The 14,028-nt window shown below is 40.8% G+C and overlaps 1 protein-coding gene across 2 annotated transcripts in view; it reads left to right on the top strand.

Moving 5' to 3' along the window:
- LOC149288965 (phospholipid-transporting ATPase IB-like) overlaps positions 1–14,028 on the top strand; it is a 232,119-nt gene that overhangs the window by 201,045 nt on the left and 17,046 nt on the right. For both annotated transcript variants that reach the window (XM_089491122.1, XM_089491123.1), the window contains 2 exons: positions 2,606–2,694; positions 8,047–8,151. In XM_089491122.1, the coding sequence (XP_089347248.1) occupies positions 2,606–2,694; positions 8,047–8,151 (194 nt within the window). The remainder of the gene's footprint in view (positions 1–2,605; positions 2,695–8,046; positions 8,152–14,028) is intronic.

The following is a 14,028-nucleotide window of genomic DNA, read 5'->3' as shown; positions in this document are numbered from 1 at the left end:
TTAAATATTACTCCAGGTTAAGGCGGCGGTTGAAAGTCATTGCCACCCTTTGACAGCACTTGTGAAATTTCTAGGTGGTCCTAATTTATAAAGTAAAAATACAGTGCCTTAGTGTTCCCCGTGAAGGGTGAGCTGACAAGCTGATTCGTGATAGGTGTAGGACACAAGAGGAGAAGGTTTCCGACGTTTTTCAGGAGGACTACTTTGCTCTTACTCCTGCAAGTGGCATGTACGTCAAATCTCTTTTTTTTTTTTTTTTTTTAATTAATCTAAGATCCCCAGTATTCAAGATTTTATTTTAATATCTATGTATAAGCAAAAACTTATTTCAGAGACAGGAACATTCCCAAGTCCCAAGATTTTGTGAATCTTGGGAATCTTTTGTGAACCTTATTTATGGTCCAGGACTATGTCACGTCATCCACCACCACCACGAAAGAAAGCTGAGCTTGGCTTTGTCTCACGGTGACTTCCCAGCAACCAGGGCTGTTGCAAAATTCCAAAAAGATCTGGACCTAAAGCCCAATAACAACAATTCATGCAAACTTTTCCCTACCTTTTCTGTGATTCCTTTTTGTTCATAGACATGTAGTAGCACGACGCTGGCTGGGAGCCCAGGGCCTGGAGCGACGGCCCCGTTGTGTCCTGTTTTTGTCCCTGTTCAGTATAATTTCCCAATAATACATTTTGCGGGGTATCTATTGCTTTAATGTAAGATTTGTTTGCAGGGAATTCTGCGATTTGTTTAATGTAATCGATCATGTAATAGAATGACAGTCCATAGGTTTATCTGTGTAATACCAAGATGAGATTGTACGGTGTATTATACACTGGTAGAATAATGATCGGTTTTTATTTTGGTATTAATTTATTTTGTTCTATTCATTGAATTAATTTCAATTACAATATTATTTTTATTTTTAATACTGATAAATTAAATCTTCTCGTAGCATGATGTCTGCGAAATCTCTTTTTACCCACATTTCACCCTAAAGTCAAATGAATTTAATGAGCAAGGATATTGGGAAATACAGATTTATTTTCTCTATACAAGAGACTGGAGCACAGCAGCCAAGTTCCAAAACTTGAGTTGAGACAAGAACAAAATGTTTACGACAATCTTGTCACTTTGACAACAAGCAAAAGGATTTAACACCCAGCAAAGCGACAGATGGATGTGGGAACATCTGCCCATTGTCATGTGTCTTAAAGGAAACTTTGACAGGCAACTCCGTGCTAAATATGATTCCATTCCAAAAAGGGCCACCCATAAACAAAATCAAAATGTCTGTTATGATTACAAAATTCCTTTCTCCAATTTACATCACTAATGCAGTTTAAAAATACCAGATTCAGGCAAGGAATCCAACAAGCTAAGAAAAACACACTTTAGTGCTGAAAATGACAGCAAATGTTCTTCTCGCGTTACACACATTGGTTAACACTTTCATTGCCCAATCACCCTTATTATATTAGGAGACAGTGCTACAGAATCTTCTGGCGTTCTAGAAATAAAATGTAATGTTATGCAATTTTTAGCCATTTGGTGCTTAAAGGACCAGTCATGTGCACATGTATAAATATTTTTTTCCCTGTAGGAAAGCATAATGTTTTTAGGTAGAAACGCTATGAGATGAAGCCCTTCTCTTTTTCATGTATCAGTGCCCCAATCGCAAGGGTTGGTGCTTTTACTTACTGCATATACTGATGTCAGGAGGCAGCTACTGGGAGAGTCAATGTGCGCCATTTCTAAAAGAAACAATGGATAGATTGCAGGGATGGATTGCAGGGATGGATGGATTGCAGGGATGGATGGATGGATTGCAGGGAAGGATGGATGGATTGCAGGGAAGGATGGATGGATTGCAGGGATGGATGGATTGCTACTTGGTCTTTTAGCTTCACCTTTGAATCCAGTTGATACACAAACATGAGTTTTGCAAGGCACCTAATGAAATTATATATTTTCTGATTAGGGCACCTAAGCTCAGGGGCTGGAAAACATCAAATGAAGGATGCAAAGCTAGGGGCTGCTGTGGGTTTCAGATACTGGATGGCGAGGTCCTGTTCGACAAAACACAATACTCATAGGGGATGCTTTTCTCAAGATAGCCGTGACTTTAATGTAGCTATACTATGCATATCTTTTATATGTGTCATTGGAAAAGGAGCCATCTACCCTACAATATTCTAGAATTCCAGCTAAAATCATTGGAGATGATGGCAAGGTTTAAGTACTTTTTTTCATGGCTTAAATATCTTCTTTGCCTTTATTCTTTCAAGCACTTAATTAAAACATCAAGGCGTGTTAGTCTCAGAGCAAAACAAAATTCAGACATTGTATTTTAAAATAAATGTTAATAATCTAACTACAGTATTTCCTGAATTTTTACTAACCTATAATATCACTTTACGAATAATGTTTTTGCTTTTTTTTTTCCTGTTTTTTGCTTTTTTTGCAAAATTATTGCCACTTGTATCGAAGGGAAAAATCTCTGGGACATGAATGATCAATTTCATGTATAACTATACCAAACATATTAATGTCTACAGGCTCCGAAGCACCTCATGCTGTTAGTAAGATGTATGTTTCTTTTCTTTGCAGGCTGAGATGGTGCTAAAGTGTGGATACTTTTGGCTTGGATTACTGCTGGTGCCAGCTGCATGTCTAATTAGGGATGTGGTATGGAGAGCGTAAGTACTCTTTTGTCAGTCAGTGTTCTGCTATATAATTGTGGGTCATTGTGATTCTGGACCACCTCCTCCATCACATTATATTACTATGGATCTCAATGTCTGTGTTTGCATGTTGCGTATGTGTAAAATCGGCACTCGCTTAATTGTATATGTGGAATTGTATACCTTTCGATTCATACATCGGTCACTTTTAGACAAAAATGAGCCTGTGATATTATATCATATCCTTCTTGTTTGGTAATAAATAATTACATATTTAGCAATAGATTAATGAATGTTTTGAAGGACCCACTGTTGTAACAAAAGCCTTGGAGCTCCCGAAAACCTGACCCATGTTACAAGTCAGGGTATGGCCAATAATCTCCATATGGGCGCTATCGCTTTCCTAGAAAAGCCGGCAGCCCAATTTTTTGTGACCAGCCACAGCTCACCTAAAATTGTATACATATATAAATATGTTAAAAAATGCCGGAGTGTTTAGTAAATCTGACAAGGTCCAAAGCTTTGGTGAACACGGATGATGGTGAGAATAATATCCCCAAAATAATCAATAAAAATATTTTTTTTCAAGTTCAAAATGAGTTTTACAAAATTCAGTCTTGCAAAAACAGATCGGTTATGACCTGATTAAATCCTTATGTCCCACTGCTATAACATTGGTTAGAAACTTTTTTTTATTTCAAGGGATAATGCTCCCACAGATCTTTATTTTTTATTATATCTATTTATTTTTGGAAATAAATTATATCATCAAATCCATTGCTTGGGGCAAATCGAAAAACGTCAAACAGTCAACCAAATAAACTGTGCAGATGCAAGTAGTGTTTTGAAGGAAACATCTGTGTGTGAAAATATTTACATAGCTGACAGTCGCTGTGAAACAATACCGTACTTTTATATTTTCTTCTACACAGTGTTCATGGGACCTTACAAAGATTAATGAATCAAGCTTTGCTACTTTCTTAAAGCTACACAGATGGAATAATTTTTCGAGGTTTCGTATGTCCCCTAAACACACATCAAAATTATTAGTTTTTTTCTTTTTATGAGCACGATGAAAATACACTCATGCCCCTTTTGTACCCTATGAATATATTTTCTTTACACCCTCCTGTTTCCCACCCAGCGTTAGATATTTTTTGAGAGTGTGGGAAATTGGCAAAATTCTGCAGAACTATAATAAAGGCCTCTTGATGCCCGGAGCAACATCAGCAGTTGCACCCCGTGCTGATGTCACTTCCTCTTCCTGGAAGTGCCAGGGAAACGCTAAAAGGCACTGGCGCATTGCTGACGGGTGGCTCAAGCACACCCAACACTCCCTAGCTATTACTCCCTAGGCCAGGGGTGTCCAAGTTTTTTCTGCAGTGGGCCACTTCATCAGAATTGTATAGGTGCGAGGACTGCACTCATTTTTCACTGTGAGAAAATATGGCCTTTAATAAAATATGCAGATTAAAATAAAGTAAATGACACAAAACCTTTACTTTTTCTCTCACTGATTTCTGGGCCTAGAAAGGTTTGTGACTACAAATTCAGGATAATTAAAAATGAAATACTTCTATTTATTCTAGGGATGCACCAAAATGAAAATTCTGGACCAAAACATTCAGTTTACTTAGCCAAAACCAAAAATGACCCCCCCACCTTTATAAATAATAAAAACTCACATTTTTAATAAAAGTAGGTAACACACCACAATTGGACAAAAAAATTAGCAATATGACTTGGCATGATAGGAGTGTGATTGCTAACAGCAACCACACTCCTATCATACCCAGGCAACCAGTAAAAGCTGGTACCTAGGCATGATGGGACCTAGCTTGCTGTGATTGCTGTTAGCAATCACACTCCTATCATACCAAGTCAGCCAGTACATGCTGGTACAGGGTGGCTGTAAGTGATGTGTAGACCCCATACTGCTGGCAGCATCAATACACAATGGGGGCAGCCAGCTAGGTTTCAGAATGTACTGTCTGACTTGGCGTGATAGGAGTGTGATTGCTAACAGCAATCAAAGTCCCATCATGCCTAGGTTCCAGCACTTACACATCCATGCTATCACACACACATTCATTCATATACTCATTCATTCACAGATTAATTCCCTCAATCATGCATACTCATTCAAACACCCTCTCCACCCCCTTATCTGCACTGCAGCTCCTCGATGCCGCTCACAGACTTCAGCAGAGGGCGCGGCCTGTCACGTGATGTCACGTGAACTCTGCTAGGTTCCGCTTCCTCTATGCAGTACAGATGACCCTCCCACAGGTAAGTAGCAGGGCTCGAGGTGTGGCCGGCGTAAGATCGTTGCCCTGGCTGCCGATCTTATGCGGGCCGCACCTCGAGGTCCGCATGTTGGACGCCCCTGCCCTAGGCGTTTGCTCCGCCTCCAGCCTCAGTTTCATGCGCCTATGACATATTTATCTACAGACGTACGCCACCAATGGCCATGTTGATTTTTGCAGTATATCGTTTACGGCTTTATTTAGCAATTTCAGTTTTTTTTAAGGAGTAAAACCTGACCTCATATTTCACTTCCAATTATTTGGGGAAAGCGTTTACACATAAATGTTTTTACGCGTGTAAAAGAAGTAACTAGGAGGTATGGATTGTAAATATTTAACATAAACCAAACATAATGTTTATTTCACTGACTTCCAACAGTAAAAGTTTTACAGCTGATTTATATAAATGTAAATTGACATAGCTTAGTCTACTGCTGTCGGAATAATTCCTTTTTACACAAGGTTTCCATAACAATTCCCAACTAATTGATGTGACGAGCTTGTAAAACATTAGGCAACAAAGCTTATCAAGATGGATTTACTCAATATATTCACAGTCTTGGCTGGTAAGTAGTACACAAATCATCAGTTGTACTCAGATGGATTAGTAGTTGTCGGGTAACAATAACACTGGTTTTACCAGGATAACCTTTAGTAAACGCAGCCTTTGCTACCACATCAGGAGACCTTTTAGCTCTTACGGGCTGTAAAGTAGGAAATACATTCAGCAATTTGGGGCACATTAGCCCAGTGGAAAACCCAAGATTATTTAAACAAGGTGATTCATCATCAGAATGTTAAAACAAAACAAAATGTTGAAAGCAGAGGTGAGATTGTTCTTCTAAAAGATTTTGCGATGATAAGTGGAATATTGGGGCACCATCCCAGGTTATTCACTGGATGCTTCATCTCTCTGTATTAATTTTACATCATGAAGAGCCAACCGCGCAGGTTTCTCCTGGATGTAAAGCCTAAATAATGCAGCACTATAGGACCTTGCATGCGCTCCTAGTTGCGTAGCCACATGGTGAAACAGGCTTAATTAAAGCATGTCCACCTTCCACTGGATCTTCTAAACACCTACGCCTAAGTCAAGCACTTTGTGCACCTACAGTTCTTATGGAAATTGTTGCCAACATTTGAAAAATTCCAGGGATACAGGACAGCTACATCACACCCATTGTCCCAAAACCCCGCCCCTCTGTCCATCCCACATAATTAGCATAGTTTAGCCCCGCCTGGTTATTATGGTGCAGATTATACCACCAAGCCCCTATATTTGTAGCGCAGCATCCATATATGAGATGGGTGAATTTTATCACCCTTCGTTGGGATGGGTATCAGTGGGGTCACTGTCAGTATAAGTAGAAATATAGTTAGACCTTGTGCACATGAGCTTCATTCAGAGAGCTGTGTCTACAACATACAGCAGACATTAATCCACAAAAATGATTATATCAGAATGAATACAGCAAATACTGAAAATCTCCTTCTTCTTCTCCGTCTTCTTCACTGTTTGATCCCCTGCTCTCGGCATGTTGCTCTGCGCACCACCTCCCTGGATCATTCACTCTTACACTATATGCAAACATCTCCATTCAGTCTCACACCATACGTTAACGCGTATTTTAACACCATACACTGGCACGCAGACAATACTCTAACTAATCAAACACTGAATAGCATTATTTTAAAGTACTTGTATCTTATCTACCCAAAAAGGCAACCCCCTAATAATTTGGTATTATTAAATTCACATTCACTTCTCTGTTAAATTCCATATTATAATTGAAGACTATATACTACAGCCTTAACTGTTTCTAATAGAGGTCCTATAGCAGAATTATAATGTTTATTCTATCACTTATAATTCATATGTTACATATATATTCGATAATGGTAATTGGCTGGGCAACCAATTCTGGGTGCTGGCATCTCTCCGCCATGGGGCAAGAGAAGCCATTGACCGAGAAAATGTATGGTTTAATCAGATTTGACACCTTTACAATTCATGGTAGGTTCAAATGGCAGGATGAAAAACAGGACAGGCCAACTCTTCCGTGAACCAACTGAATGGAGGCTCTTTATAAATACCATCAGGCTTGGACTGGCCGTCCGGCACACTGGGCAAGTGCCCTTGGTGTCTCCCACAAACTGTAATTGTTGCTTGTGTGGCTCATCCAGTCCGTTTGTGTGCATCTACCTGCCAGAAACACACAGTCACACGCCGTATAAAAACATTCTAAAGTCCACAGTGTTTATATTAAATGAAATTGTAAAAAAAACACCTTTAATAAATGACTTAATACAATGGAGCCCAGTTTTTGCTTGGTTCACACAGAACGTTATCAGTGGGTTACAGGAAATAATAACAAAAGGTACTATTTTCACACATTTGAGGAAATTAAGAAAAATATTTTTTCAGATCAAAAACTAAAGGGTATAGTTTGAGGTTTAGCGTTTGATGTGCGCAATTATGCTCTACCCCGTTACTAAAATAAATAGCACAATTCTTTGAAAATGTTATGCTACGTTTGAAAAGGAGCTCCCCACTACATTTAAATGTCCGCCAAGCTCATTTTTTGTCCTTTTTATGTTTCTAAGTATCTGGAATCCCTAAAAATTGAAAGAAATGTCCTTGAAATTAATTTCTTCAGCTGCAGTCATTTTTTTATGAAAATGACAATTGATCGGCAGATTTTCTACAGACGCAGAGGAACATAATATTTACATGAGTATTATGTGTGGTTAATGTTTCAAACCCTGCATGAATGAAACCAGATAATATTTACCTAAACACATGACAAAGAATAGAACTAAACACAGAATGCCAAGACATGGCTAGAGGACATGGCGAGTTTTAATACAAATGGATCTCTGTATGCTGTCGGGCTCAACGTATAAGCAAATGTAAGCTCTTTGGAGTACTTTGTGGATTCAGAAGCAGATCACAAGCTCGCTAGATATATAAAAAATCTAACAGCAAACAAATAGTTAGACTAACATTCTAATACAATTTTAATTTTCTGGCTTGACCCGTGTGTTTATGTGCCACCGCCAGGGCAAAGCATTCATGTCGCAAGACGTTACTGGAGCAAGTTCAGGAGATAGAGGCCAGATCTAAAGAAATGGGAAAAGCGACCCTTCGGGACTCCAATGGAAAAAGGTAAAGTTATATTTTTATATATTTTGTTCTACATAGATTGTATTTATAGATATTTATATTATAGTTTGTATAACATTTTTACGTGCAAAGTTTTACATATGCATTATAACGATAGAGATAATATAAATTATTATAAAATGGTCCATTCATAAGAAAGATTCTGTGGGTTGCTATAGTGAAAAGGCCCCTTTTAAAATGATGTAAAATAGGAATGTTTTGTTATAAATCATTTGCCGACACGCACAAATATGTCATATCCTTGCTCTGTGTAGCCACATCTGGCAGCTAGTCATAGAGCTTCGAGAAGCTGTCAGCTCCCTCCGCCAACTTGGAGGAGCTCTGCGTCAAGACTGGGGGCAGCACCGCAACTAGGGTTCTGACCGCCTGGGGCAAGATTGGCGGTCCTGCCGCAAGCTAACATTACGTCCGCTTCTGGAAGTGAAGAGAGAGCAAGGTCATTGCCCCGAGGTGGCTCAAGTGTGCCCCTTCTTGTCCCATGGAAGTTATGACCCTGACAGCAATTAAAGGGTTGTGTGCGTTTGTGAAAATAGAAGTGTATGTTTACATGTAAGTGTGTATCTTCTGGAGGTTCTCCTCTATGTCAGGCCCCGTTACATATTTACCAGCTTTCCAATGATCCATTTAACTCTCCATGTCCGCACAAAGCCCCATCTACTCTTGTGTTCTGCTTCCGGCACAATGCATTCTAAGCTGCCCACAGTCCCAAGAAATGTAGCATTTGCTGGGGTGGCTGATATCTGGTACGGACGCCTGGTTGTTGGGACTGTCTTGTACATTTGGGGCTGTTATGTTATGAATACATAACTTTCTGGGCATAAGACAAAGATAATGACCAAATGACAATGTAATGTGCCAAATTCTATATTTCTGTGACACTATAAAATCATTATTTATTAAAATGATTGTATTATTGACATAGAGTTAATTCTGGTTATGGATAATCCACTATTTTTTTGCTACTTAGGAACATTAGTAACCTCCAGCTTCACGTTCTATGGATAATTAGATATATTACACAAAGTACTCCCCAGCATTGCAGAGGTTAAAGTTTTCGGGTCAAACTGCACATAATCATCATGCTAGCTGTATGTGACCTATAACAGAGCGAAAGCATTTAAACGCCTCCTAATTACACCTAATGCTTAAAATCAGCACTTTGTCAGGTTTTTTTCGTGACTGATTGCCTTTACCTTTAACCCTTTCCCTCCATTGCCTATATGAATCTCTGCGATTGTGTTTTTAACATGTTCCATTCAGTCATCTTGTGCCTACGTTGGCCAAGGAACCACAAACCTGGGTAATCGTGTTCAACGTTTGATGTTTATATTGCTGTATTCTCAACGCAGACTTTCATTTCTACTCTTGCGTGCAGAGCTCCCTCATACTCACCAGCCATGCATGGATATGATGTAACCTCCGCTCCACTATCTCCCAGGCCTCCGCAGCACTTTGGTTTTTTTCTTCTTCTATCCTAATTACTGCCAGATTTGCTGGGTGGTCCATCTGTAATCTAGATAATAGCGGAGTGCTTAAATCTGCTAGAGTGTGCAGTATGTGTCATGGTGTGGCCTCCAGAGTGTTCTTCAGAATTGAGCTCCCTTTCATCCTTTCTGTTTGCGTCTCGGCTCCTTTCACACCTGCCCCGATCCTGCATGTCCCTGGGGAGGGTCTCAAGGAGATGAGTGGTGCAGTGGGATTTCGCTCTAAAGCGTGTTTGTGTTTTAAATCTGTACCCTACAGTTCTCATGGAGTGTGTTTATCTGTGCGCTAATCGCCTCTCTCCCCAATCCTGTTAGGGACCCCCTGCCGATATTTCCGATAGTTCTGTGTTCTAATATAAACAAGTAATCAAAGCCTTACTGCGTCTTACAATGTGCTTCAAGTATATTAATGACTATTACTGCGCATTGAGCTGTATTAAGAATAATCCCCCCAAATCTCACCAGGAACGTGTGTGTAAAATCCTAAAACCTTGTGCTTTACACTAAAACATATAAAAAATATAAAACATAATGCTGGGGGTACATTCATTGTTGTAACTAGTTTTGCCTTGCAGTAAAGTATACAATATGTTTTATACCCATTGGCGTAACATAACCTAGATGAAATGCACATAAAGAGATGTTTTGGGCAGTGATGATGGGGCAGTCACCATGGTCTGTATACATACCCCCTAATGTTTTTACTATGCATTGTAGTAAAGTGTATACAACATGACAAGCCACAAGGGTACATTCTGGTGCAAAGTGATGCGTAACCATAGCAACCACTGGCATTCTTATGCTCTTTGCACCAGAATTACTCATTTACACTTAACACCCGCGTTTTGATTTGGCCTTGTGTCAGTATGTACTTATAAACAGATTATATACAAGCCATACAGCATATTGTTATACCTGAGCTTTAGCTAAATGTACACAGCATATAAAACGCGATGTTATCACTATGTCGTTGCAAACGTATACAGAGAATAAAACACCGTATTATAACCGTGCCTTATATACAAGCAATAAAATACTTTGCTCCAGCTATCTACTGGGCACAGCATATGCAGTCTGTAACAGCATCACAGCAAAATGTAAACAGACTATAAACATGACCGCTGTGGCCCAACTAGCCCATTTGGAGTTGTGGACTACTGGAGAGGCCAGTAACCCAACAGGATGATTGATCCATAGTAGAGCAGGCCGGTGGCTGCCGCCCCAGCATGTGCCAGCCTAGTCCACCTGGAAGAGAATACGCCATTGTATATGATACAGAGACATTGGTATGCAGAAATAGATACCTCCCATGTGTTTTGTTTCAAGTCCTGATTAGTTGGCGCTGTCTTGCTTGGTAATGAAGGACCGGTTATGGAGATTGCCATGCAAGGTGTCCCACTATTTGCAGGGTTTCGCAGTGTTGAGAGCCAAATGATGTTTTGTTAATTATAAAAACATGGCAGTTGTTCTGGTTATTTTCAGAGGACACCGCTGAGAGCTAAAATATACAGGAGGTGAGCAAACAACCAGGGAACAGCTTGTAATTACACGTTGGAGCCGAGGCCCCAGATTACCTGCCACATTGCGATGGCGTTTGAAGTCGGTTTTACTCGGTTTGGTTAGTGAAGATAAAAGAGCGTGTTTTATTTCCGTCAGTGTCCCTTAACAAATAATGCAAAAGAAGAAGTCGTTTCATTATCAATCTGTAGTTTCAAAAAAACACACAAAGTAAGAAAAAAATCGGAAGAAAAGAAAAGGTTCGTACACCTGGCCTTTAAACGGGAAGTCTTGTGAAGATCGGATTTTACAATCAGAATGTACACAATCTGTGTTTGTATTGCAGATCCTGTAATAGTGCTTTTTAAGTGTGTGTTCCTTACTCCAGACATGAGAAAAACAAATGTTCCGCAACACACTCTATTCCTATAATGAGTGCCTTATACTACTCTGATCTGAATAATACAGGGAAAGACTTTGTTATGGCCCCCAATATGCTTTGCTTTAATGATAATCATGGAAGGGGAGCTATGAAGACAACCTTCCAATATTAGAGATGGATTGAAAGGCATGAAATATCTTCTTCTTTTTTAATCTAAAAAAAAATGGTGTGTCCCTTTAACTAAGAGCAGTTTTTCTCCAGTAGAGCCCCACTGCTAAAAGATTTTGTGAGCCACATACCCATACTAGAGATTTATTTTTCAACAAGTGTTCAATTTCAAAGGATTCCAATTAAATGTATTTTGCACTTGAAATGAAGAACATTAGTGGGTCAGCATAAATTGACCTTTGGGATGGACAAACCTGTGTAAATTTTATTCTGATTAATCTATAACATGTACATGCTAGCACAAGGACTAGTGCTTGTGTCAAGATGGTGGCCAGCAGAGAGCTGCAAAAGAGATGAAAAGAGGAAGGCAAGAGGAGTTATGACTAGTTTTGGGCTACGGCCAACTCCGGTTCGTCTTCGTGGGGGGAAAAATCTTCGTATTCCACGAATATTCACCCGTTCCAGTGTTCGGTTCGGGCGAATATTTGTGTATATTGTTCGTGTTCGTTTTTTAAGGGGTTAATACGGGGTTAATGCGGTATGCACTACGCAGCAGCTTTGGAGCCAGGATTTTAAATGTCCGTACGAGCAACTCTATTGGTCGCTGGCAGGGGCCTCCTCTGCCATCGAACCAATTAAGTGCTCCTGTAGTTCATTGGTTGATGGGAGACGAGCCCCCTGCTCGTATTGTTGATTGACACAGGTGAGTATGTGAAATGTAAGTGATTTCCCCCTGTGAGTTTATACATCCCACAAACTGTAGGGGGCAGCACTTTGCATGTGCTGGTCAGTAACATGTGATTCAGAGAAAAAGGCTAGCATAGTCGGCCTAGCCAACACAGTGATGTCATCATGGGCGTAGGAACCCCTAAAAATCTGGGGGGGACAGCATTTTCCCCCATCAGATCCCCAGTTTCTCCCTATCTCTCACACTATCTACCCCCTCTCCCCCTTCTCACACTATCTACCCCCTCTCCCCCTCTCACACTTTCTTAATATCTACCCCCTCCCTACCCTCCCTTCTCACACTATCTACCCTCTCCCTACCCCCCTTCTCACTAGCTACCCTCTCCTTACCCTCCCTTCTCACCAGCTACCCTCTCCCTACCCCCCCTTCTCACCAGCTACCCTCTTTCTACCCCTCCTTCTCACTAGCTACCCTCTCCCTACCCCCCCTTCTCACTAGCTACCCTCTCCCTACCCCCCCTTCTCACTGTCTACCCCAGGGGTGTCCAAGTTTTTTCTGCAGTGGGCCACTTCATCATAATTGTATACGTGCGTGGGCCGCACTCATTTTTCACTGTGAGAAAATATGGCCTTTAATAAAATATGCAGATTAAAATAAAGTAAATGACACAAAACCTTTACTTTTCCTCTCACTGATTTCTGGGCCTAGAAAGTTTTGTGACTACAAATTCAGGACTCAGGATAATTAAAAATGAAATAGTTCTATTTATTCTAGGGATGCACCAAAATGAAAATTCTGGACCAAAACATTCACGGTTCACTTAGCCAAAACCAAAAATGACCCTCACCTTTAAAAATAATAATAAAAACTCACATTTTTTATAAAAGTAGGTAACACACCACAATTGGACAAAAAAAATTGCAATATGACTTGGCATGATGGGACTGTGATTGCTGTTAGCAATCACACTCCTATCATGCCAAGTCAGCCAGTACATGCTGGTACAGGGTGGCTGTAAGTGCAGACCCCATATTGCTGGCAGCATCAATACACAAGGGGGGCAGCTAGCTAGGTTTCAGCATGTACTGGCTGACTTGGCATGATAGGAGTGTGATTGCTAACAGCAATCACAGTCCCATCATGCCTAGGTTCCAGCACTTACACATCCATGCTATCACACACACTCATTCATTCATATACTCATTCATTCACAGATTCATTCCCTCAATCACGCATACTCATTCAAACACTCACCGCTCACAATAATGTGATGCCGCTCACAGACTTCAGCAGGGGGCGCGGCCTCCCTCTGCGTTCTCTGGTACTGCCAGAGGAAGCAGGATGTGATGTGATGTCACGTGAACTCTGTTGGGTTCCGCTTCCTCTGTGCAGTACAGAAGACCCTCCCACAGGTAAGTAACAGGGCTCGAGGTGCGGACCGCGTAAGATCGGTTGCCCTGGCTGCCGATCTTACGCGGGCCGCACCTCGAGGTCTTGCGGGCCGCATTTGCGGCGTTTCTATTGGGGGGGTCCTACGGCCCTGGGGGGGATTTCTTCATTATCGGTCCCCCCCCGCATGAGTTACTGGGGGGGATCTGAACGGGGGGTTCCCCCCCGGTTCCTACGCCCATGGATGTCAT

Source organism: Sceloporus occidentalis, unplaced genomic scaffold (genome assembly GCF_023333645.1).
Source record: "Sceloporus occidentalis isolate IW3139 unplaced genomic scaffold, rSceOcc1.0.p SCAF_49, whole genome shotgun sequence".
Taxonomy (NCBI): Eukaryota; Metazoa; Chordata; class Lepidosauria; order Squamata; family Phrynosomatidae; genus Sceloporus; species Sceloporus occidentalis.
The sequence above is the reverse complement of the archived record's forward strand: the minus strand, read 5'-3'. Positions and strand labels throughout refer to the sequence as shown.